Below are 27,417 nucleotides of genomic sequence, written 5' to 3' on the forward strand. Positions count from 1 at the left end.
AAGACAGCTGTTCATCAGCATCTCAGATTATTCCCATCCAAAACCATGATCTTTTCTACCCCCGTTGAAGATTTCCTGCAATGTAACCAGTAAACAATGCGGAAGCGGCGGACGACTTCCTGGGGGTGCGTGCGACCACCCACCACGGCACGCTATTAGTCAAGAAGAAGAAGATTTCACTATTTAATCGCAAAATTACCGACTTTATAAATTCCCTCAACTCACATTTTTCCCTAAACTCCCATATTTCCCCCAAACTCCATACCTCCCTCAACTCCCATATTTCCCCCAAACTCCATACCTCCCTCACCTCCCATATTTCCCCAAACCCCATACCTCCCTCACCTCCCATATTTCCCCTAAATCCCATACCTCCCTCACCTCCCATATTTCCCCTAAATCCCATACCTCCCTCACCTCCCATATTTCCCCAAACCCCATACCTCCCTCACCTCCCATATTTCCCCTAAATCCCATACCTCCCTCAACTCCCATATTTCCCCCAAACTCCATACCTCCCTCACCTCCCATATTTCCCCAAACCCCATACCTCCCTCACCTCCCATATTTCCCCTAAATCCCATACCTCCCTCACCTCCCATATTTCCCCTAAATCCCATACCTCCCTCAAATCCCATATTTCCCCAAACCCCATACCTCCCTCAACTCCCATATTTCCCCCAAACTCCATACCTCCCTCACCTCCCATGTTTCCCCTAAATCCCATACCTCCCTCAACTCCCATGTTTCCCCCAAATCCCATACCTCCCTCAACTCCCATATTTCCCCCAAACTCCATACCTCCCTCAACTCCCATATTTCCCCCAAACTCCATACCTCCCTCACCTCCCATATTTCCCCAAACCCCATACCTCCCTCACCTCCCATGTTTCCCCCAAACTCCATACCTCCCTCAACTCCCATATTTCCCCAAACTCCATACCTCCCTCACCTCCCATATTTCCCCCAAACTCCATACCTCCCTCACCTCCCATGTTTCCCCCAAACCCCATACCTCCCTCACCTCCCATGTTTCCCCCAAATCCCATACCTCCCTCAACTCCCATATTTCCCCCAAACCCCATACCTCCCTCACCTCCCATGTTTCCCCCAAATCCCATACCTCCCTCAACTCCCATATTTCCCCCAAACTCCATACCTCCCTCAACTCCCATATTTCCCCCAAACTCCATATCTCCCTCAACTCCCATATTTCCCCCAAACTCCATACCTCCCTCACCTCCCATATTTCCCCAAACCCCATACCTCCCTCACCTCCCATGTTTCCCCTAAATCCCATACCTCCCTCAACTCCCATGTTTCCCCCAAATCCCATACCTCCCTCAACTCCCATATTTCCCCCAAACTCCATACCTCCCTCACCTCCCATATTTCCCCAAACCCCATACCTCCCTCAACTCCCATGTTTCCCCTAAATCCCATATCTCCCTCAACTCCCATATTTCCCCCAAATCCCATGTTTCCCCCAACTCCCATATCTCCCTCAACTCCCATATCTCCCTCAACTCCCATATTTCCCCCAAACCCCATATCTCCCTCAACTCCCATATTTCCCCCAAACCCCATATCTCCCTTGTAGTGAAATTATACCAAGGTGAACCCAGGGTGTGCTCGCTTCAAAAGGGGCGTCTATAAGACCCGGGACAACCGGGGCGCACGGACACTCCAGCGGAACTCACTGTGACATAGTCCTGTAGTTTGAATGGTATGTACGCCCCTAAATGCTGCGCTGACTGTCCTCTCTATTGGACCATTGCCATATTGAATCGACCATTGCTCATGAAATACTCTGATTTTAATGCCTGTTGCATGAATGTATTTTTACAGGATGTACTTCAGATCTAAATGATATTAAACCTACCCAGAGGTCAAGTCGTGTCTGAGCTTGATTTTCATGACATTTAATATCATTTAGATCGCCGGAATGGCTGACCACAAGATGATCGTGGTACCAATTCTCGGAGCCGACTCTCAAGCTGAGGGCTCAGCATCGGAGTTCACTCACTGGCTCAAAACGCTGGAGAATTATTTTGCTGCTCACGAAACAGAGCTCACCGCTGCGATGAAGCTGTCCGTGTTACAGTCGAAGGTCTATCACACCGTGTTCCGGAACATAGCTCGATTTGAGACGTACGCTACGGCACTAGCCGAGCTGAAGCGCTTATACGTAAAAACACGGAGCGCTGTGCACGGCCGGCATCAACTCTCCCAGCGGCGACAACAACCATCTGAATCGATCGATCGCTACGCGCAGGAGTTGCGCTACCTGTTGGCGGACTGCGTGCAGGAAGTACGGACCCACGAGCAAGTGCAAGACGACTTGCTCCGAGATTCATTCATCTCCGGAATTAGTTCTGGGGTCTTGCGGCTCCGACTCCTGGAGGTCGCGGATCTGACATTTACGGAAGCACTACGGCTGGCGCGCGTATATACAGATGCCCGAGAACAATCCAACACATACGATCACCCACGAGTCGTGGCGGGGGCCTCTCAACTCGCGCGACCGGAGAGGGCTACCGCTGAGGATACGGAGGAGGACCCGAACACCACGGCCGAGACTCCGGGTGCTCCTGAAGCGAACTCCGCTTCCGGCCTCACTGCTGCCGCCGCTGCCCGGCCACGGCCTGACCGGTATGCAAAATGTTATTTTTGCGGGAATCGGCAGCACCCTCGCTCTGAATGCCCGGCTCGGGAGGCTACATGCCACCTGTGCTCCACCAAGGGCCATTTTGCAAAGGTCTGCAGGAAGGCCGCTCGGGGCACGCGTCCCCGCGCGACCTTGAATGGGCTCATCGCGGAGCCAACGGATCGAGCGCCGGAGGGGGCGCCTCACTCGGCTTTGATGAGCCGCTCTCCTTCTCGTGGGCCTCTGGCTGCACACCTGACCTTGGTGAGATACACCGGGCCGCCGAAACAAATGGCGCGAACGCGACCGGCCGCAGCGCGACCAACCTTGACTGGCGTTCGAACGCCTACTTCAAACAAGTGACATGCTCCTGCTGTGGAAACTCCTCTCGATGTGCGGCAAACGCAGCACGAATTACATGCACCCACTTTGGCATATGAATCTGCAGACGGCAGAGATCCTTCTCACGTGACTCGAGCGCCATCTGACGGCGGCTCTTATGAATTACATGCACTCACTTTGGCATATGAATCTGCAGACGGCAGAGATCTTTCTCACGTGACTCGAGCGCCATCTGGCGGCGGCTCTTACGACCTACACACACCCACTCTAGCAAATGAATCTGCTGATGAGCCAACTGACTTCAATGCTCCTGCTGAGGCCCAACCTGCCGACGCTGCCCGAAGGATTGCAGCCGGCGTGGGATCCACCCGCGAGGCGCGATCTTCTCGCCCGGCCGGTACAATACCTGCCGGGTCTGCCGGCCTTGCGCAGGCCATCATTCCGCTCATGGTCGCGGGCGTTTTTGCGCAAGCTTTGATTGACACGGGGTCCACGGATAGTTTTATCGATCAGCGACTCGTGCATCAACATGGGTGGCCGGTTCTTGGGACAACCCGCCGGATCTTCATGGCCTCTCAGGGACTTCGGTTGAGCACAAAAGGGGTGTGTCGATTGAAACTTGTGATAAAGGGACGCACGTTCCCGGACGTGTATCTCATGGTATTACCTGCTTTATGCGCTGACGTTCTGTTAGGACTTGATTTCCTTAAGCGGCATGGACGTTTGGAAATAGACTTCGATGGGCCGGACACGCTCGCTGTGTGCGCCCTCGCTCAAATGGACATGGAGCCTTTCTCACTGTTCCCCAACCTGACCACTGATTGTACCCCTGTAGCCGTCAAATCACGGCGCTACTCTCGCGCGGACGCGCAATTCATTGTGGAAGAAACGGCCCTGCTCTTAAAGGACGGTATTATAGAACACAGTAGGTCACCGTGGCGGGCCCAAGTCTTAGTGGTGCGGAGTGAGGCCCACCGCCGGCGCATGGTAATCGACTATTCGCAGACGATTAATCGTTTTACACAGCTGGATGCCTACCCCTTACCGGGGATGGACGCCCTGGTACGCCAGGTGGCCCTGTATTCCGTTTATAGCACTCTCGATCTGCGTAGTGCGTATCATCAAGTCCCCATCTCTAGGGCTGATCGCGTCTTTACAGCCTTTGAATCAGGTCAGCGGTTGTACCAGTTCACGCGACTTCCCTTTGGGGTAACTAACGGAGTCGCTTGTTTTCAGAGGGCTATGGATGACCTCGTTGCGAAGGAGAATTTGACCGATGTCTTTGTCTATCTGGACAATCTTACGGTTTGTGGGTATGACCAGGAGCATCACGACGCTAATCTGAAACGCTTCCTCGAGGTCGCGCGGAAATATCGCCTAACCATGAATGCGGCTAAGTGTCGATACTCTCTACGCACGGTAGACCTTTTGGGGTACACCGTGACCCATGGCTCCGTCTCTCTGGATAAGGAGCGTCTGCGCCCTTTGCTCGATATGGCTCCGCCTAGCGATCAGGCTTCGCTGAAACGCGCTCTAGGGCTGTTCGCCCACTATTCAAAGTGGGTGCAAAATTTCTCCGCGAAGCTCCGCCCCCTCGTGGCCTGCGACACTTTCCCCATGGGCCCGGCCGCCCTGGCGGCCTTCGAGGGCCTTAAAGTCGACATCGCTGACGCCGCTGTCGCGACGATTGACGAGAGTGCCTCTTTCGTTTTGGAGAGTGATGCCTCAGATCATGCGATAGCGGCGACTCTCTCCCAAGGGGGCCGCCCTGTGGCTTTCTTCTCGCGGACTCTCACCTCCGCCGAGCGGAGGCATTCGTCTGTCGAAAAGGAAGCGTACGCGATCGTCGAATCAATTCGGCGATGGCGGCCGTATCTGCTTGGGCGGAATTTCCAAATCATCACGGACCAACAGAGCGTTGCGTTTATGTACGACACCTTACATGCTCAGCGCATTAAGAATGAGAAAATCACCCGTTGGCGTATCGAACTCGCCGACTTCTGCTACACCATCAAATACCGCCCGGGGAAGGATAACCTGGTCGCTGACGCCTTATCGAGGCCGGCCACTTGCGCGGGGGTTGTAACTTTGGAGGGGCTGCGCACTTTGCACGGCACTATGTGTCATCCCGGGGTAACGCGCTTCGCGCATTTTGTGCGCGAGGGCAATCTGCCGTACTCGATTGAGGACATCCGCCGCATCTGCCGTGATTGCGCGATCTGTGCGGAACTCAAACCGCGTTTTTATAACCCTCCTATGGGGACACTCGTTAGGGCTACTAGACCGTGGGAGCGCTTGGCGATGGACTTCAAAGGGCCGCTGCCAATGTCGAGCAACTCTCGCTATCTGCTCACTATCGTCGATGAGTATTCACGATTCCCCTTTGCTTACACGTGCGGGGATATGTCGGCTGCCACGGTTATTCGGTGCCTGCAGAATTTGTTTTCTATATTCGGGTATCCGGCCTACGTGCATACCGATCGGGGTGCGGTGTTCCTGTCCCAGGAGGTGAGGGGCTACTTGCTCCAGCATAATGTCGCTTCGAGCTACACCACCCCGTACCGGCCCCAAGCGAATGGGCAGATCGAACGCTTTAATGGGATTATATGGAGGGTCGTCATGCTGAGCCTCCGGACCCTCGGCCGAGGCCTCGATAAATGGGCGTGGTCGCTACCTGCCGCTCTAAACTCGATCCGGGCTCTCCTATGTACCGCCACCAACCAGACTCCTCACGAACGACTGTTCCACCACCCTAGAGGCTCCGGCAGTATCCAATCTTTACCCAGCTGGCTCGCTGAACCGGGGCCCGCCTATCTCAAACGAGCGGTTCGCGCTAGCAAGTACGACCCCCTTGTTGACAAGGTGCAGGTCCTCCAGGCTAATCCCGAGCATGCTCGCGTGTTAACGGCGGATGGCCGCGAGTCTACTGTCTCCGTACGCCATCTCGCCCCATGTGGGGACGACGACAGGGATATCGACGAACCCGTCTACGAGTCTATGGACTCTACCGAAGCTTCCCCTATGGAACTACCACCGTTACTTCCGTCGTTCCCCACTCCCGTGCCTGAAGGCGCTGGGGCGCCCCCTCCGACTCCCACCTCCGGCGGCTATTCCGACGCGGGGGACTCCGGGCTTGGGGACGCCGTGCCCGGTAGATTCCGAACACGAACTGGCAGGGAAGTTCGCCGCCCCGACCGCTACGGGTGGACCGACTGACGTGGATTGACGTGACCCATTCGATTATTGCTGATGCTTGCTTGCAACCTGCCGAGCGGCAGAGTTCTAACGGCGGGGAGAATGTAGTGAAATTATACCAAGGTGAACCCAGGGTGTGCTCGCTTCAAAAGGGGCGTCTATAAGACCCGGGACAACCGGGGCGCACGGACACTCCAGCGGAACTCACTGTGACATAGTCCTGTAGTTTGAATGGTATGTACGCCCCTAAATGCTGCGCTGACTGTCCTCTCTATTGGACCATTGCCATATTGAATCGACCATTGCTCATGAAATACTCTGATTTTAATGCCTGTTGCATGAATGTATTTTTACAGGATGTACTTCAGATCTAAATGATATTAAACCTACCCAGAGGTCAAGTCGTGTCTGAGCTTGATTTTCACAACATCCCTCAACTCCCATATTTCCCCCAAACCCCATACCTCCCTCAACTCCCATATTTCCCCCAAACCCCATACCTCCCTCAACTCCCATATTTTCCCCAAACCCCATACCTCCCTCAACTCCCATATTTCCCCCAAACCCCATACCTCCCTCAACTCCCATATTTTCCCCAAACCCCATATCTCCCTCAACTCCCATATTTCCCCCAAACCCCATACCTCCCTCAACTCCCATATTTCCCCCAAACCCCATATCTCCCTCAACTCCCATATTTCCCCCAAGCCCCATATCTTCCTCAACTCCCATATTTCCCCCAAACCCCATATCTCCCTCAACTCCCATATTTCCCCCAAACCCCATACCTCCCTCAACTCCCATATTTCCCCCAAACCCCATACCTCCCTCAACTCCCATATTTCCCCCAAACCCCATATCTCCCTCAACTCCCATATTTCCCCCAAACCCCATACCTCCCTCAACTCCCATATTTCCCCCAAACCCCATACCTCCCTCAACTCCCATATTTCCCCCAAACCCCATACCTCCCTCAACTCCCATATTTCCCCCAAACCCCATATCTCCCTCAACTCCCATATTTCCCCCAAACCCCATACCTCCCTCAACTCCCATATTTCCCCAAAACCCCATATCTCCCTCAACTCCCATGTTTTCATGAATTTTTCCACAAATTATTTCATTGCTGCTTCTCCTCTTTTCCTGTCCGTTCATTTCCTTGATGTTCCTTCATTCTCATTGCCAGTTAGATTTTTCCTCTTTCCTGAGCTTCGCTCCAGTAGAAAAATGTTTTTTATGTGCTGTATATGGCTTAAGCTGAACCTGAACGTGTCGATTTTCCCTTTAACCTCCTCCTCTTTAGACCGATTCTGTTACTCAAGTTGAAGTGAAAATCTGAAATCAGAATCGATACACGTGGTTTAACGTGTCAAGGTATGGGGATCAAGTTCGTGACCGAGATAAGGTCGGTGAGACCGGAAGGAGGAACCGAACGAGGTTTTGCTTCGTGTTGAGAGTCATGGAGAGAAACCCTCCGAGATGCGTCCACGATCCCAGATACTCGGACTCTAAGTCGGGATCTGATGGAGGGAACAGAGCGGATGATGATGGGATCTGCGAGTTCAGGATCCTGGACGTTCGGAATGGAGGAGTGGTGACGAAATTGGAATCAGGTACGTGGTCAAATTGAGAAAATTGCACCCAGGTGGTCGGGAGGGTAATGACCTCAAAGCAAATTAAAACTATGCAATCAATACCTGCAGATATTAACATCATTACCTGCAGATATTAACATCATTACCTGCAGATATTAACATAATTACCTGCAGATATTAACATCATTACCTGCAGATATTAACATCATTACCTGTAGATATTAACATCATTACCTGCAGATATTAACATAATTACCTGCAGATATGAACATCATTACCTGCAGATGTTAACATCATTACCTGTAGATATTAACATCATTACCTGCAGATATTAACATAATTACCTGCAGATATTAACATCATTACCTGCAGATATTAACATAATTACCTGCAGATATTAACATCATTACCTGCAGATATTAACATCATTACCTGCAGATATTAACATCATTACCTGCAGATATTAACATCATTACCTGCAGATATTAACATCATTACCTGCAGATATTAACATAATTACCTGCAGATATTAACATCATTACCTGCAGATATTATCATCATTACCTGCAGATATTAACATAATTACCTCCAGATATTAACATAATTACCTGCAGATATGAACATCATTACCTGCAGATATTAACATCATTACCTGCAGATATTAACATTATTACCTGCAGATATTAACATAATTACCTGCAGATATGAACATCATTACCTGCAGATATTAACATCATTACCTGTAGATATTAACATCATTACCTGCAGATATTAACATAATTACCTGCAGATATTAACATCATTACCTGCAGATATTAACATCATTACCTGTAGATATTAACATCATTACCTGCAGATATTAACATAATTACCTGCAGATATTAACATCATTACCTGCAGATATTAACATCATTACCTGCAGATATTAACATCATTACCTGCAGATATTAACATCATTACCTGCAGATATTAACATCATTACCTGCAGATATTAACATCATTACCTGCAGATATTAACATCATTACCTGCAGATATTAACATCATTACCTGCAGATATTAACATCATTACCTGCAGATATTAACATAATTACCTGCAGATATGAACATCATTACCTGCAGATGTTAACATCATTACCTGTAGATATTAACATCATTACCTGCAGATATTAACATCATTACCTGCAGATATGAACATCATTACCTGCAGATGTTAACATCATTACCTGCAGATATTAACATCATTACCTGCAGATATTAACATAATTACCTCCAGATATTAACATCATTATCTGCAAATATTTACATCAGTACCTGCAAATATGAACGTCATTACCTCCAGATATTAACGTCATAATACCTCCAGATATAATATCGTCATTACATGCAGATATTAACGTCATTACCTCCAGATATTAATGTCATTACCTCCAGATATTAACGTCATTACCTCCAGATATTAACGTCATAATACCTCCAGATATAATATCGTCATTACATGCAGATATTAACGTCATTACCTCCAGATATTAACGTCATTACCTCCAGATATTATTGCCATTACATGCAGATATTAACGTCATTACCTGCAGATATTAACATCATTACCTGCAGATATTAACATCATTACCTGCAGATATTAACGTCATTACCTGCAGATATTACCGTTATTACCTGCAGATATTAACGTCATTACCTGCAGATATTAACATCATTACCTGCAGATATTAACGTCATTACCTGCAGATATTAACGTTATTACCTGCAGATATTAACGTTATTACCTGCAGATATTAATGTCATTACCTCCAGATATTAATGTCATTACATGCAGATATTAACGTCATTACCTGCAGATATTAACATCATTACCTGCAGATATTAACATCATTACCTGCAGATATTAACATCATTACCTGCAGATATTAACGTTATTACCTGCAGATATTAACGTCATTACCTGCAGATATTAACATCATTACCTCCAGATATTAACGTCATTACCTGCAGATATTAACGTCATTACCTCCAGATATTAACATCATTACCTCCAGATATTAACGTCATTACATGCAGATATTAACATCATTACCTGCAGATATTAACATCATTACCTGCAGATATTAACATCATTACCTGCAGATATTAACGTCATTACCTGCAGATATTAACGTTATTACCTGCAGATATTAACGTTATTACCTGCAGATATTAATGTCATTACCTCCAGATATTAATGTCATTACATGCAGATATTAACGTCATTACCTGCAGATATTACCGTTATTACCTGCAGATATTAACGTCATTACCTGCAGATATTAACATCATTACCTGCAGATATTAACGTCATTACCTGCAGATATTAACGTTATTACCTGCAGATATTAACGTTATTACCTGCAGATATTAATGTCATTACCTCCAGATATTAATGTCATTACATGCAGATATTAACGTCATTACCTGCAGATATTAACATCATTACCTGCAGATATTAACATCATTACCTGCAGATATTAACATCATTACCTGCAGATATTAACGTTATTACCTGCAGATATTAACGTCATTACCTGCAGATATTAACATCATTACCTCCAGATATTAACGTCATTACCTGCAGATATTAACGTCATTACCTCCAGATATTAACATCATTACCTCCAGATATTAACGTCATTACATGCAGATATTAACATCATTACCTGCAGATATTAACATCATTACCTGCAGATATTAACATCATTACCTGCAGATATTAACGTCATTACCTGCAGATATTAACGTTATTACCTGCAGATATTAACGTTATTACCTGCAGATATTAATGTCATTACCTCCAGATATTAATGTCATTACATGCAGATATTAACGTCATTACCTGCAGATATTAACATCATTACCTGCAGATATTAACATCATTACCTGCAGATATTAACATCATTACCTGCAGATATTAACGTTATTACCTGCAGATATTAACGTCATTACCTGCAGATATTAACATCATTACCTCCAGATATTAACGTCATTACCTGCAGATATTAACGTCATTACCTCCAGATATTAACATCATTACCTCCAGATATTAACGTCATTACCTCCAGATATTAACATCATTACCTCCAGATATTAACGTCATTACCTGCAGATATTAACATCATTACCTCCAGATATTAACGTCATTACCTGCAGATATTAACGTTATTACCTGCAGATATTAACGTCATTACCTGCAGATATTAACATCATTACCTCCAGATATTAACGTCATTACCTGCAGATATTAACGTCATTACCTGCAGATATTAACATCATTACCTCCAGATATTAACGTCATTACATGCAGATATTAACGTCATTACCTCCAGATATTAATGTCATTACCTCCAGATATTAACGTCATTACCTGCAGATATTAACGTTATTACCTCCAGATATTAATGTCATTAAATGCAGATATTAATGTCATTAACTGCAGATATTAATGTCATTACCTGCAGATATTAACGTCATTACCTGCAGATATTAACGTCATTACATGCAGATATTAATGTCATTACATGCAGATATTAATGTCATTACCTCCAGATATTAACGTCATTACCTGCAGATATTAACGTTATTACCTGCAGATATTAATGTCATTACATGCAGATATTAATGTCATTACCTGCAGATATTAACGTCATTACCTGCAGATATTAACGTCATTACCTGCAGATATTAACGTCATTACATGCAGATATTAATGTCATTACATGCAGATATTAACATCATTACCTGCAGATATTAACGTCATTACCTGCAGATATTAACGTTATTACCTGCAGATATTAACGTTATTACCTGCAGATATTAATGTTATTACCTCCAGATATTAATGTCATTACATGCAGATATTAACGTCATTACCTGCAGATATTAACATCATTACCTGCAGATATTAACATCATTACCTGCAGATATTAACGTCATTACATGCAGATATTAACGTTATTACCTGCAGATATTAACGTTATTACCTGCAGATATTAATGTCATTACCTCCAGATATTAATGTCATTACATGCAGATATTAACGTCATTACCTGCAGATATTAACATCATTACCTGCAGATATTAACATCATTACCTGCAGATATTAACGTCATTACATGCAGATATTAACGTCATTACATGCAGATATTAACGTTATTACCTGCAGATATTAACGTCATTACCTGCAGATATTAACATCATTACCTGCAGATATTAACGTTATTACCTGCAGATATTAACGTCATTACCTGCAGATATTAACATCATTACCTCCAGATATTAACGTCATTACCTGCAGATATTAACGTCATTACATGCAGATATTAATGTCATTACATGCAGATATTGACGTCATTACCTGCAGATATTAACGTCACTACATGCAGATATTAATGTCATTACATGCAGATATTAATGTCATTACCTCCAGATGTTAATGTCATTACATGCAGATATTAACGTCATTACCTGCAGATATTAACATCATTACCTGCAGATATTAACACCATTACCTGCAGATATTAACGTCATTACCTGCAGATATTAACATCATTACCTGCAGATATTAACATCATTACCTGCAGATATTAACGTCATTACCTGCAGATATTAACGTCATTACATGCAGATATTAATGTCATTACATGCAGATATTAATGTCATTACCTCCAGATATTAATGTCATTACATGCAGATATTAACGTCATTACATGCAGATATTAATGTCATTACATGCAGATATTAACATCATTACCTGCAGATATTAACGTCATTACCTGCAGATATTAACGTCATTACCTGCAGATATTAACATCATTACCTGCAGATATTAACGTCATTACCTGCAGATATTAACGTTATTACCTGCAGATATTAACGTTATTACCTGCAGATATTAATGTCATTACCTCCAGATATTAATGTCATTACATGCAGATATTAACGTCATTACCTGCAGATATTAACATCATTACCTGCAGATATTAACATCATTACCTGCAGATATTAACGTCATTACCTGCAGATATTAACGTTATTACCTGCAGATATTAACATCATTACCTGCAGATATTAACATCATTACCTCCAGATATTAACGTCATTACCTGCAGATATTAACGTCAGTACATGCAGATATTAATGTCATTACATGCAGATATTAACGTCATTACCTGCAGATATTAACATCATTACATGCAGATATTAATGTCATTACATGCAGATATGAATGTCATTACCTCCCGATATTAATGTCATTACATGCAGATATTAACGTCATTACCTGCAGATATTAACATCATTACCTGCAGATATTAACATCATTACCTGCAGATATTAACGTCATTACCTGCAGATATTAACGTTATTACCTGCAGATATTAACGTCATTACCTGCAGATATTAACATCATTACCTGCAGATATTAACGTTATTACCTGCAGATATTAACGTCATTACCTGCAGATATTAACGTTATTACCTGCAGATATTAACGTTATTACCTGCAGATATTAACGTCATTACCTGCAGATATTAACATCATTACTTCCAGATATTAACATCATTACCTGCAGATATTAACATCATTACCTGTAGATATTAACATCAGTACCAATAATCACTTGTACAATCCGACGCTCTTGAGCTTCAGGTATCTTTTCAATTATTCATTTTTGAGATCTTGGTATTTGATCATTTTCTTTATTTCTGCGTTGTTTAAGCCTAAATCACTGGGGACTGACTCCTCTATTAGTATTAGCAATGCCCTCTTTTCCTTTTTGTACCTCAGTGATTACTATATCCGGTCACAATGCTTTGTTTTCGATGTTCACGCTTGATGGGATCATTAGGTCGTACGTGAGCATTACTTCCTCATTTTCAGTGATTGTTTTGGTTTTGGGTTCCACGAGTTTTCTGGAACTGGGATATTGAGACTTTTGCAGATGTGCCAATGGATTACTCTACATACTTTGTTGTGCCTTTGGGTGTACAGCTGCTCTGACATGTGTTTTTTACCTCTTGATAGGAGGTGGCTCGTACTTTCTGTTTCTACCTTGCAGAACCTACACTTGTCCAATTGACACAGTCCTGCCATTTTCTTTAAGCCAGTAGTGTTAGTGTCCTTGGTCTTGGGCATTTTTAATGATTCCTTCTCTATCCCAGTTGAGCTGACGTCTTCTTAGCCATTCCAAAGAGCCTTCTTTGTCGACTTCCAATCTGCCCAACTCTTCTTTTTAAAAAAATACCTTCCTGCTCTTTTACCATTTTCCCAGTTGTCGGTGTATATCTGTTGATATTTCGTTTTATTAATTTTTTTCTTTTTCTTGTTTTTGCAATTTTTGGGGCTGTACTCCTTTATTTTCGTTTCTTGTGTGAGATCTTCCATTCACACATGTCTTTTGAAATTTTTGCTATGTGGGTTAGGGATACCTTCTCTGGTTTGTTGTCTTTGTGTTTGCTTACAACCGCTCTAGCAGGGAAAATGGCCTTAAAATGCCTGTTGTTGTTGTTGTTGTTGTTGTTGTTGTTGTTGTTGTTGTGTTTGCTTACAAATTGGATTTGGTAGTCTGTTGCACTTTTTACGTATTCGGCCAATCCTACAGTTGTCATTCTGTGGACTTGGTTGAGTTCCATCAAGCCGCTATATATACAATCATGTACAATATATATATATATATACAATCATGTACGATATATGTGCATGTACAATCGACAATCGTGCATGTGTATGTATAATCACAGTGCATGCTTGTTAGTTGTTCGTTGTTCATTTTGTTACCTTTTTTTTTCTTTTTGTTTTTGTTCTTTTGTCCTTTTGTTTTGTTTTTATTTTGTTTGTTGTTAGTTGTTCCTATTTTTTTCAAAGCAGTTTTGTTTTTCTACAGAATCTTCTGTCGTGGTGGTGAAAGTGGAACCCGTACTTTCAATTGCATCTCCCTCACAAGGTGAGAATCAGAGATAATGTTGTTCAACTTGAGGATAACGATACTTAATGGGAATTCGAGTCGTCATTGAGTTTGGATTCCACAATATTATCTTTTCTTTTTGTTTACTTTGCTTTACTTGACTTGTAGAGATCTAGCTTTTTATTTTATCTGTAATTATTTTTATGCCTCCGCCCCTGAAGGTGGCCGGAGGCATTATGTTTTCGGGTCTGCCCGTACGGTCCATCCGCCTGTTTTCAGCAGCAAACACCTGTCCGATTGAAACGAAACTTTCAGGGTAGGAGCGACACCCATGCAGAATGTTTTTATGATAATTGTGACGTTATATGTCATGTGTTATGGCAGCCATCATGGATTAAATGCAAATAAAAAAAAAAATATTTCTCGGAAACTGCTCAATGGAAAAATGAAACTTGCCACAGTCTCAAGTACTTCCAATAGGGAAGAAAAGCAGAATAATGATGACATCATAGGTGAAGTGGTATACCAGCGAAAAATGTTTTAATCGAATTCCTTATCCTAAAAATCTGAAATTTCATGGACATTTGTATTGAAATTTTATATTTATGACATCATAGGTCACATGGTTTGGCAGCCATATTGGATTTTACCTAAAACCTTTAAAAAAAACATCTTCTCCCAAACCACCAAATTGGTTGACTCAAAACTTTATGTTTGCCATTGATTAGGCATGGCGATTAAAAGATGATCATGAAAGCATAATTGGTCACATGGTGTGGCCGCCATATTGGATTGAAGGAAAATATTAAATAATTCTATCGCTGAAACCACTTACCCTATTAATGTGAGATTTTACAAATATAATCTAACCCCACTGTTGCATTTAGTTTGAAAATTATGATGTCGTAGGTCACGTGGTTTGGCAGCCATCTTGAATAGAAAAACTAACCTTATCCGAACAACACAAAACTTCACAAACGTGAACCCCTACCCATACATAAGCAGAGTGTACATGTTTTAAAGTCATATGTCACGTGGTGTGGCAGCCATATTGACTTGAAAGCTGATATTTTAAAAAATCCCTTCTCTGAAACCACTTCGCCGATCGATGTGAAACCTGTCATGTCTGGTAAAAATGTGATATTTGAAAACAGCTGAAGGGATTTAAATCAAACTTTATTTTTAGGACAGTGAACGAGGGCATCTACCCGTTATGGGACTTTGCAGAGGCATATTGGTGACACAGTCGCATTGATCGTTATTTTTATATTTTATTTTATCTAGTGATCTCGCCTTTGAAATGTTGAACATGAAGTAAGGAAGCAGCACGTTCCATTTTATTTTTTTATAGTCTTTGGTATCATGTGTTCCGGTTTGAACCGCCAACCTCCCAGACTCTGAGTGGACGCTCTAACCATTACACCACCGAAAACTGGTCAAATCAACCATCATTGGGATTTGGAGGGATGACAAGAATATGTGGTGTCATACACAACAGATTCAGGTGCATTGATGTGCAATATAAATGAGGAATGCAAACTGAAATTTAATGACAATGGGAAACAGTTGACGTTCATTTATATATTAATTTATACAAGCTTTGATGGTCGAAAGCGAAGTCAATGGAGGCATGCTCTCTGAATATCCATGGCACTTTTATAAGTGAGACTTCTCCAAAGACTCACTCTTTGCTAAATTGTTTGTCTATCTACCTAACTCTCCAGATAACTAACAATGAGTCATAGAAAGATACAAAATAATTTTTAGGACTTAATATACTGGCAGTTCCAGATGTCTTTTGACTCCCATTTAAATCTCTGAAATTTAATATTTTTGTCTTCCAATGGGTGTGTAATGTAATGTAAGCAATATACAAATGGCATGTATAAACTTTATTAACATAATTATCATAAATATGAACAATGTCCATGTGAAGGGTCCATCAGGTCTGCATGAGAACCAGCATTTTCTTTGCAGAGAATGATTTGAAGCCTTCTCCTACGAGAAATGTTATGCAATATTGCCAGGTCCACTTGAGCAAATGCATTCTTCACAGCCATTTTCAATTCTGCTGTTGTCGCGTATCTTTCTTTTGAGACACATTCTTTGGTAAATCCCGTTGGTTGTTTTCTCCATTTGCGGGATTCAGAAGGTGGGAGGAAGTTCTCCCAGAACTCAAAATATCCACCTCCTTTTTTCGGTTAAGGATTTTTATGCATGAGCCAGATAGTAAAACTTTGTTAGTTTTGACTGGTTTATCAAACTTTCTCCTTTACCGTTCGTCCCCCATGCTTAATGCACAGAATATGCTTTGCAGTGGAAGATGATCTTCTCCTCTAAGCTCCAGCTCTGTTCTTGTAATCTTCCCTAATACATCAGGAACCTTGTCGTTGTTGGTTATAGAACAGGCGACACCTTTTTAGCTTTGGAGTGGAGCTCTGTCATATCATGAGGCAAGGATCCCCTTCCTCACTGGAAGATGTGCAGAAATTATCCTTTTCAGCACACATTCCGGCTGATCGGTGTGGCTGCACAGACTTAGGCATCAGACGACGAGGGGTCTGAGTCCCTTTGGACATTTTTTGTGATTGATTGTCATTGTTTAGCATATTTTTGTTACAGCCAGCCATTTCGTTTTCCCCAAGGCACCGTAGGGCCTCAGCTGATCAACAGGTGTCACCGATGGCACTCAGGAGTCATGCCAATAAGGTATATGCAATCCCCAGAGTGAGTTATCCCATGAGATATCAGTACTCAAGGGCCAATTCTCAAGTGGTGCTAAAAAATCTGTTGAACCATGCCTATGCACTTCTGAAAAACTTCAAAAAAAAATAGGTGGTCACAAGACATCTGGAACAACCTGTACTCTATATTTTACCCACACTTCAAATTGAAGAGCAAGAAATAAAGCCTGAAAAATATTCCAGGGGGATAATGAAAGTTCCCTGTGAAATTGTTTCCCCACAAATCAGTCTCACTCACTGAAGTCTCATTTATATGTTTTATTAATGAAACTTTAAATTATGTTGCACTTGTGTACCTCACTCCCTACTGGCATCGTTAAAATATTTGCAAAAGTAAATCCCTCATCCAAAAGTACATTGATTGGCTTCTAGGTGAAGTTTTCATGAAAATGTAAGTTTCCTGATTCATTACTATTTAAAATGCATCTTTATGTTTTGCATCCCTGTGATATTTATCCTTTTTTCAGACCAATCTTCAGAAAGACAGACACCGTTCTTCAACAACTTGTCCTTCACCAAGAATGGTGTGATGCTCACGGAGAATGCTCCGCCGCAACACAAGGAAGGTGATGGTGTGAAGTTTACGGATTATAAAGAGAAACGGATTCATGGACCTGAACATATGAAGATTCCCACTTCGGAAAAGATACACAGGTGCACCATGTGCAATGAAACATTTGATGACTTTTCAACATATCAGGTACACATGAGAATCCACCCTTCAGAGAATCCGTTCAAGTGTTGTGTATGTTTTACGTTATTCTCTGACATCTCAACATATCAGAACCACATGAGGACACATATTTGTGAAATGACGTTCACGTGCCATGTTTGCAACATATCGTTCATGAAGAACTCGTTCTACAAGGCACACATGAGGACACATCCTGGAGAGAAGCCTTACAAGTGCGTTATCTGTGATAAATCATTAAACTGGAAGTCAAAGTACCAAGCACATGTTAGGACTCACACTGGGGAGAAGCCGTATACGTGTAATGTATGCAACAAATCATTCAGCCAGAAATCAAGCCAACAGATGCACATGCGGACTCACACTGGAGAGAAACCATTTAAGTGCAACGTGTGCAATAAATCATTCAGTCAAAGCTCAACGCGACGGGAACATATGAGGATTCATACCGGAGAGAAGCCGTTTAAATGCCAAGTTTGCAACAAATCATTTCGAAGTAGCGGAAAATGCCAAACACACTTGAGAACGCATACGAGCGAAAAGCCGTACAAGTGTATCATCTGTCATAAATCTTTAAAATACAAGTCAACATTCCAGGCACACATGAGGATTCATAACGGAGGGAAACCGTTCAAGTGCACTTTGTGCAATAAATCGTTTCGTAAGAATGACAAATGCCAGGCACACACGAGGACACATACCGGAGAAAAGCCCTACGCTTGCACAATGTGCAATAAATCATTCGGTGATATTAGAGATCGCCACGTACACATGAGGACTCACACCGAGGAGAAGCTATACAAGTGCATCGTGTGCAGCAAATCATTCACTAGGAATGCACACTGCCAGGTACACATGAGGATTCACACAGGAGAGAAGCCGTACAAGTGCACTGTGTGCAGCAAATCGTTTATTCTTTACTCGAACTGCAAGGTGCACATGAAGATTCATACCGGAGAAAAGTCATTCAAGTGCAGCATCTGTCATAAATTATTCCGTACTAAGTTGACATGCCAGAATCACATGAGGACTCATACTGGTGAGAAGCCGTACAAGTGCGGTATGTGCTATAAATCATTCAGTAAGTTTTCATCCCTCCAGGTACACATGAGGATTCACACGGGAGAGAAGCCTCACAAGTGCACTGTGTGCAACAAATCGTTTATTTATTATTCAACCTGCAAGGTGCACATGAGGATTCACACTGGAGAGAAATCTTTCAAGTGCAGAATCTGTCATAGATTATTCCGTGCAAATGTGACCTGCCAGAATCACATGAGGACTCATACTGGTGAGAGGCCGTACAAGTGCAGTATGTGCAATAAAACATTTATTCAATACTCAAACTGCCAAGGACATATGAGGTCACACACTGGAGAGAAGCCGTTTAAGCGCACGACCTGCAGCAAATTGTTTATTCATTACTCAAAAGGTGCACAAGAAGGTTCATACTGGAGAGGTTTTACTTGCCGAGACGAGAAGGAGGAGGCGGACTGATGGAGCTGAACCAAGTGCACAGAACAGCATGTGTTGGACTAGCGGAGAATGGGAAAAGCTAAACAGACTATCGAATGACATTTGTGCATGAGCACGAAAACAACAAACCAGAAAAGGTATCTTTAATCCATTTAGCAACAAACTTCCAAAAACAAGTGCAAGTACAGTATACTACACAGGAAAACGAAACAGAAACAAATACATCCGCAATGATTGCAAAGAAGAAAAAGGAAAACTACAAGAAGAACAAGAAAGAGCAATCAAGAGGTTGCAGACCCTTACCAGCACGTCTTTTCAGTGGTTTTTAAGGCTTTTGTGTTAAAACAAATATGGCGGCCGAACCACGTGACCAATGATGCACCTCTGTAATCTCCTCCACCAATTATTATTTTTTTTTTTTTTTTTTTTTTTTTGTATACAAGATCGAGGCTCGTGAAAGAGCGAACATTAATCACACAGAAAGACAAACAGACACACAAAACAAATAACATCGGGAGCGGTAGACAAGATGGGGAGAGAGGGGGAAGGACACAAACACAACATTTGAGAGCAGGGACCGAGGGACATGGAGACATCGAGAGAACTGTGGGAGGGAGAGGGCTTTGGGGGGGAGGCATGGGAAGGGGGGGGGGGGGGGGTGGGAGAGGTATAAAACATATGGACACTGCCAAGACTTCCAGGAAAGAAGTTGGAATTTCAAACAAGGTGGATCTGGGGTGAATTAGTGGGGGTAGAAAAGATCAAGGTTTTGGATGGGGGAAGATAAGAGATGGTGGTGAACAGCTGTTTTGAAGACCTGGAGGGAGGAGTGTGATTGAAGTGAGTGTGGGAGTTTGTTCCAGAGGCGGGAGAAAAGAGGAATGAAAGAGTGAAGGTGAGCAGAGAGCCGAGATTTCGGCAGTTTAACCATCAGAGGGTGGCTGGCAGATCTTGTGCGACCTGTAGGAATATTTGGGGGACAGAGCACAGAGAGAGCTGGGGGAGCAAGGCCGGAGAGGAGTCGGTAGAAGACATAAAGACCACCTACCTGCCTGCGGTGAGTGAGTGAAAGGCCCTCAGAGATAGCTTCATCGCGGGAGATTCCAATGATTCTGAAAGCTTTGGATTCAACAGCGTGAAGCCGAGCCAGGTGTGAGGCAGGAGCAACAGCCCATAGGGGAGAACAGTATTCCATTGAGCTGCGGATGAAAGCCTTGTATGTGGTGAGGAGCTCAGGTGTGCCTAGGAAGGACTTCGCACGACGGAGGATGCCCAGTCGGCGACTGGCTTTGGAGGCCAGCTTGGAAATGTGGTTTTCCCAAGAAAGATCATGGCAGATGGTGAGACCCAAAAGCTTGAGCGACAGAACATCTTGGAGAGGATTGTTGAGAAAGTAGATGGGAGGGTTGTCCAGTCGATCTTTTCGGAGAGACATAGTAAGAGTGTGAGATTTGTCAGGATTGAAAGACATGTTCCACATGTTTGACCAGTCTGTGATTTTGTCCAGGTCTTCAGAGAGTGAGGAGGCTGCAGACTGCCGATCTGAGGGAAGAGGAATGGAGCGGCAGAGAGTGGAGTCATCAGCAAAGAGATACAGAGGATTTTCCAGAGAGTCGGAGAGATCATTGATAAAGACCAGAAAAAGCACAGGGCCCAGCACACTGCCTTGGGGAACTCCAGCCTGAACGGGAAGGGGAGATGAGAGAAATCCATTCAGGGCCACACGTTGACTACGACCAGAGAGGAAGTCCGCAAGCCATGCATGGAGATTTCCATGGATACCATAGGAGGAGAGTTTGGTGAGCAGAGCTGGGTGCCAGACCGTATCGAAGGCACGTGATATGTCAAGGGAGACAGCTCTGATTTCCTGTTTGGCATTGAGGACCTCCATCCATTGTTGAGACAGCAGAAGCAGCATGTCCAGAGTAGAGTGACCTGGTCTGAAACCAAATTGATGATCAGAGATCAAGCCATTGGAGAAGAGGAAAGATTTCATATCCGAAGCAATGATGGATTCCATGACTTTGCTGATAATTGGGAGCAGGCTGATTGGTCTGTAGTTGCAAGGATCTGTTTTTGCACCTTTTTTGTGTAAAGCGGTAATGTTTGCTGATTTCCAGGATGCTGGCAGATGACCTTGAGCAAAGGATAGGGTGAAAAGAACAGAGAGAGGGTGAGATAGAGCGGCAGAGCAGGATTTTAGGACCCGTGGGCTGATGCCATCTGGTCCAGTTGCAGAATTAGAGTCGAGGTTTGACAAAAACTCCTCCACCTTGTCAGGAGAGAAGGTCACAGAGTCCAGGAGCAGTTTGGTTCGACTGGGAAAGGTGGGAACAGAGAGAGATGGGTTTGGGACTAAGGATTTTGAGGCAAACACAGAGTTGAGGCATTCGGCTTTGTCACGTGCGATGTCAACTGTGTGGCCATTTGAGGTAAGGGAGGGGATGGAGGGGGAACAAACACCAGAAACGGATTTGACCAGACGCCACCAGGATTTGGAGGAAGGAGACAGGTTTGAGAGTTCATTCTTGAGTGAGGAGAGATAGTGCTTCCTAGCACTCCTGAGGGTAGACACACACTTGTTCCGAGCTTGGTGGAAGGAACTGAGATTTCCTTCAGTTGGATTAGCCTTCCAAGAGGCAAAGGCAAGTTGTTTCAGGGCAACTGCCTCACCACAAGATTCAGTGTACCATGGACGGGAGGAAGGGTAAGACAACTGAAGGCGAGATGGGATAAATCTGTGCATGAGAGAGATCAGTTTGCTTTGGAAGAATTCCCAGGAAGAATTGATGTCAGAGGCAGTGGAGATGGGAGACCAATCCAGACGATTGATGGCTGCTTGAAGACCGTCCCAGTCGGCCTGAGTGAAATGCCAGACTCGTCGACGCTGAGGAGGCTCTCTGAGAATGGCCAGAGAGATGTCCACTTTGACAAGCACATGATCAGAAGAACCGATTGATTTATCCTGAGATGACGCTCAAAAAATTTCATCTTGACCGGATGAAGTTTTGTGCTTGTCGAATGTTGACGTCATAATGGAGGCACGTATGACATCATCATTCACATATTGTCGTGTTTCTGGTGATTAAAATCCTCCAAGGAAACGGATTGCCGAAAGATCTTTACACTCCGAGGCGCTCAATTCAATATGACGGTATTTGTTATACGCGCGGGAAGGGAGTGGGGGGAGAAGCCTAAGCGCTTACCTTCATGGATCCCACCGGCATTCTTTAAACCTGCAATCAATCAACTCAAACCAACATGGAATTAATATGTACATAAATACCGGATTTATTAAAGAAAATGCCGGTAACAAAGAAAATGCACGATAAATGAAACTATATTCCTAAATTGGAGCGCCCCCATACAGACTCGTATACAGACAAAGGATAAAATAATTGGAAAATAAATGTGTGTTTGTATGTGGCACTTAGCTCCAAGCGGCTGGTTTATCTCATCAGGAATCGTCAAAGATCATCTGAGGTCTTTGCGCGTGGAAACGCGCTCGTTGGCGTGAAGTAGGCCTCCCGCGCGGCCTGCTCACTCCTGGCTCCGCGCGCGAAGCGAATGACCTTCACATGCAGCTCGGTTTTTCCAAGATGGCACCCATACCACGTGACCTATGACATCATATTTATCATTTAAAAAATTCTACAGGTGGAGTTGCACCTAAGGTGAAAATTTCCTGTCAATTGGACCAACTGTTGCAGAGAAAATAATATTTATTCTGTGCAGACAAACAAACAGACAGACAAACGGGCTCAAATCCAATACCCTGTCCTCTGGCAAGGCTAAATATCAGCAGACATACTCTGACAAATAGGAGAATGACAAAAGAGCAGGAAGATTCAAAAAAGAGCTGGACAGAACAGGGATTGATAAGGAAGGCTCATTGGAATGGCTAAGAGGTCAAATTAATTGGGATGGAGAATGAGTCATCATGAATGCCCAAGACCAGGGGCACTACACTAATAGCTTTAAGAAAATGGCAGGATTGAGTCAATTGGACAAATGTAGGTTTTGTGGAGTAGAAACAGAAAGTACCAGTCACCTCCTTTTGGGATGTAAAAAAACTCATGTCAGAACAGTTGTACACAGAAAGACATGACAGCATCTGTGGAGTAATCCACTGGCCCATCTGTAAACATTTAAACATTCCGGTCCCAGAACAATCATGGAAATACAAACCAAATTTGATCCTTGAAAATGAACAAGGTTCTCACGCTTGACAAGATGATCCCATCAAGTGTAGACATGGCAGGTGGAACATTGCGTCCGGACATCGTGCTCAAACACAAAAAGGAAAAGACGGCATTGTTGATTGATGTTTTGGTTCCCAATGACTTTGGACTCGGTGCTTTGTGGGAGCAGAAAATCCACAATTTAGATTGTTAAATCTTGTTTCTTAATTCAGAGGATTTATAACCATTTAAGCATTATTTGCAAATGATCTCAGGTAAAATATTCAGTTTATTAAACACTTTAATAGAGGACTGACATGGATAGATGTTTTAAATGCCCTCTTCGTGCAAAGCTGCTTGTTTAAAGCAAAAACCATGTGGAAGAACGTTTGCTGACCTCTGACTCTGGTGAATGTGCTGATAGCAGCACACTCGCTCTCGGCTATGACGTCATCCTCCCACCTCTTCTCTGCGCCTGGGAATGACATCACATCTGGTTTGTCATTGCTCAAAAATTGCTTTTTATCTTCGATAAGTTTCTCTCTCCTCTATTTACTTTTCTTGGCTGTCAGAAGTTGTTTTTCCAATCTCTATGAAGGAATGCTCGCCTCGGGGCTATCTGATCAGGGTCCGACATCTGTGAAAGCTCAATACTCTCTCCATCCGCTTGAAATTTGTATAGACAGTTGTGGCCAAAAATATTGGCACCCTTGCACTTTTTAAAAATAATGTACTATTTCTTCCAGAACAAAATTGAAAAAGTTTTTATTTTTGATATCCACATATGTATTTATTTGGTTTGAATGAATGAAGGAAACAAAAAAGCTCAAAAAATGACTAAATCGTAGCTTATTCCACACAGAAATCCTAAAATGGCCCAGACAATATTATTGGCACCTTTTAGAAGTTGTTAGAAATAATTAGATTTCAAGCAGGTGATTCTCCTTTACTTTGGAATTGGACTCACCCATGGTGAGTTGAAGATACCTGCCATAAAAAATTACTTATTCAACCAGTTTGAATGGAGAAAAGGAGTCTTTCTGCTGTTTTGTGTCACTTTGTGTACCGCAATGAGCATGGAGAAAAGAAAAACAACCAGTGAATTGTCTGAGGAGGTCAGACACAAGATTGTAGACAAGCATGGACAATCTCAAGGCTACAAATCCATCTCCAGAGACCCTGATGTTCCTGTGTCCACCGCACGCAATGTTATCAGGAAGTTTAAGGCCCATGGCACTGTAGCCAACCTCCCTGGTCATGGCTGCAAGAGAAAACTTGATCGAAGATTGCAGCGAAGGATTGTTCAAATGGTGGAGAAAGCACCCCAATCAACTGTCAAACAGATTTAAGCTGTCTTTCAGACACAAGGTATGACAGTTTCAACTTGCACCATCCGTCGCTAACTCAATGAAAGGGGGTTCTATGGTAGGAGACCCAGGAGGGCCCCACTGGAGAGAGAGAGAGAGAGAGAGAGAGAGAGAGAGAGAGAGAGAGAGAGAGAGAGAGAGAGAGAGAGAGAGATAGAGATAGAGATAGATATATATATATAAGAAAGCCCAACTGGAGTTTTTCTGAACAAGCCAAAATCCTTTTGGGAGAATGGACTGTTGACAGATGAGGCCAAATTAGAGCTTGCTTTTTGGTAAAGCACATCATCTCTATGTTTACAGAAAACAAAATGAAGCCTTCAAAGAAAAAAACACCTTCCCCACAGTCAAACATGGAGGAGGTTATGTGATGTTTTGGGGTTGCTGTGCTGCCTTTGGCACTGGGTGCCTTTAATGTGTGCATGGCACCATGAAATCAGGAGATCACCAAGGCATTTTGGAGCGCAATGTTCAACCCAGTGTCAGAAAGCTGGGTCTCCGTCGAAGGTCATGGGTCTTGCAGCAGGACAATGACTCCAAACACACTTCAAAAAGCACCCACGAATGGTTTAACACAAAATGCTGGACTGTTCTGAAATGGCCAGCAATGAATCCAGATCTAAATCTCATTGAACACCTGTCCCTGTGGGGAGATCTGAAAACAGCAGTTGGGAGAAGGCACCCTTCATATCTGGGAGAACTGTAGCAGTTTGCACAAGAAGAGGGCCAAACTGCCAGTAGAGAGGTGTAGGAAGCTTATTCTTGGCTATAGGAAGCACTTGACTGCAGTTATTTTGTCCAAAGGCTGTGATACCAAATATTAAGTCCAGGGTGTCAATAATATTGTCAATGCCATTTCTTTTTGTTTTCTGATTTTAATGGATATATTGCATTCTGAATCAAAAACAAAGGTTCTGTAATATTAACAGTGAAATAAAGAATTGTGGAGACCAAATACTTTTGTCAATTTCAACTTTTTTGTTAGAGAAAATTGTGTTATTTGAAAAAAGTGCAAGGGTGCCAATATTTTTGGCCACGACTGTATACTCTGAAGGCTCCGAGAGCCGAATTAGGAGTGTTCTTATGCGTTCAGCATGAAACACCCTCCGTGTGCATGTAAAAAGGGATTTTTCTGTTTGTGATCAGCTCTGTTTGCAAATGCGAATTAAATGTTAAATGAATGATTCAACCAATCTTGTGACTGGTCTAACTTGAGGTTCGAGTTTTTTCAGTCACCACTGTAGCCAATCTCACAAGTCTGGAATGGCATTAGAACAGTCTGGTCTCCCATGAGAGAGACTTGATGCACCACCTGATGTACCAGCGGATGATGAATGGAAGGTACATTATCAAATTGTGGTTCCACAACCGCAACGTAATGAGATATTGAGTTTGGTGCACGATTCAGCGTCGGCAGGTCACCTTGGGGTGAACAAAACATGTGACAAAATTTTGACGCATTTATTTTGGCCAGGTTTGCGATGTGATGTTGTAGAGTTTTGTAAATCCTGTCACTCATGTCAGATGGTAAGGAAACCAATCAAAAAATCCCGTCAATGCCATTAAAACTCATTCTGGCGTTTGATGAACCCTTCAGTTGGGTTATCATTGATTGTGTAGGTCCCTTAGCCAAGACTAAGGCAGGTAATCAATACGTGCTGACTATTATGTGTGTTTCCACTAGGTTCTCCCAGAGGTGATATGTCTCGGAAAGACTGCGGCCCCAAACATTGTGAATGCTTCAGTTAGGTTGTTTGTCCTTGTTGGCCTACCTGAGGTTATACAGTCTGATCGGGGATAAAAATTCATGTCAAAACATTTTTCAACAGGTTTTGCATCAATTTGGAGTAAACCAGGTTGTCAAATGTTTACCATCCAATGTTTACCATGTCTCAAGGTGCCTTGGAACGATTTATAGGTGATTCCATGCCAGCAATACAGGACGAGCCCTGTCAATTTGGAACATCTTTAATAAGGAGGTTGAATACATACAGGAATGAAGTTCACCTGGCGTCCTGGTAATTTAGCCAGTTTGTAGTTTCCGTTGTTTCAAGCCAAGTTTGTGAGCAGGTTTGACTTATTGAAAAGGGTACTACTGGTAGATTCCACTTCCTGAATGAGCAAACAAAATCTCTGCTTTTGTGACACTGAATGGACTTTACCAGTACAAGGTTCTTCCTTTTGACATCAAGAACAGCCCCGCTACCTTTCACTGCCTCATCAATGACCTT

The 27,417-nt window shown here is 43.4% G+C and overlaps 1 protein-coding gene across 2 annotated transcripts; it reads left to right on the forward strand.

Moving 5' to 3' along the window:
- The first annotated feature begins 7,499 nt into the window (after nucleotides 1-7,499).
- LOC137427767 (uncharacterized) lies at nucleotides 7,500-19,901 on the forward strand. Of its 2 annotated transcripts, XM_078777790.1 has the most exons (4): nucleotides 7,500-7,797; nucleotides 14,707-14,766; nucleotides 14,949-15,043; nucleotides 17,939-19,876. In XM_078777790.1, the coding sequence occupies exon 4, from the start codon at nucleotides 18,001-18,003 to the stop codon at nucleotides 19,657-19,659; it is 1,659 nt and encodes a 552-aa protein (XP_078633916.1). In that variant the 5' UTR covers nucleotides 7,500-7,797; nucleotides 14,707-14,766; nucleotides 14,949-15,043; nucleotides 17,939-18,000; the 3' UTR covers nucleotides 19,660-19,876. The 2 variants fall into 2 exon arrangements, with proteins under 2 accessions (XP_078633916.1, XP_067973593.2); XM_068117492.2 differs by lacking the exon at nucleotides 14,949-15,043 and having other exon boundaries at nucleotides 7,546-7,797; nucleotides 17,939-19,901.
- The last annotated feature ends 7,516 nt before the right edge of the window (nucleotides 19,902-27,417 follow it).

Source organism: Myxine glutinosa, chromosome 5 (genome assembly GCF_964187855.1).
Source record: "Myxine glutinosa chromosome 5, kmMyxGlut1.1, whole genome shotgun sequence".
NCBI classification, from domain to species: domain Eukaryota; kingdom Metazoa; phylum Chordata; class Myxini; order Myxiniformes; family Myxinidae; genus Myxine; species Myxine glutinosa.

Coding starts and splice junctions, on each gene's coding strand:
- LOC137427767 (XM_068117492.2), top strand. CDS start 7,644: ATGGAGAGAAACCCTCCGAGATGCGTCCACGATCCCAGATACTCGGAC. Junction 7,798..14,706: donor GGTGACGAAATTGGAATCAG/GTACGTGGTCAA, acceptor GTTTTTCTACAG/AATCTTCTGTCGTGGTGGTG. Junction 14,767..17,938: donor AATTGCATCTCCCTCACAAG/GTGAGAATCAGA, acceptor TCCTTTTTTCAG/ACCAATCTTCAGAAAGACAG.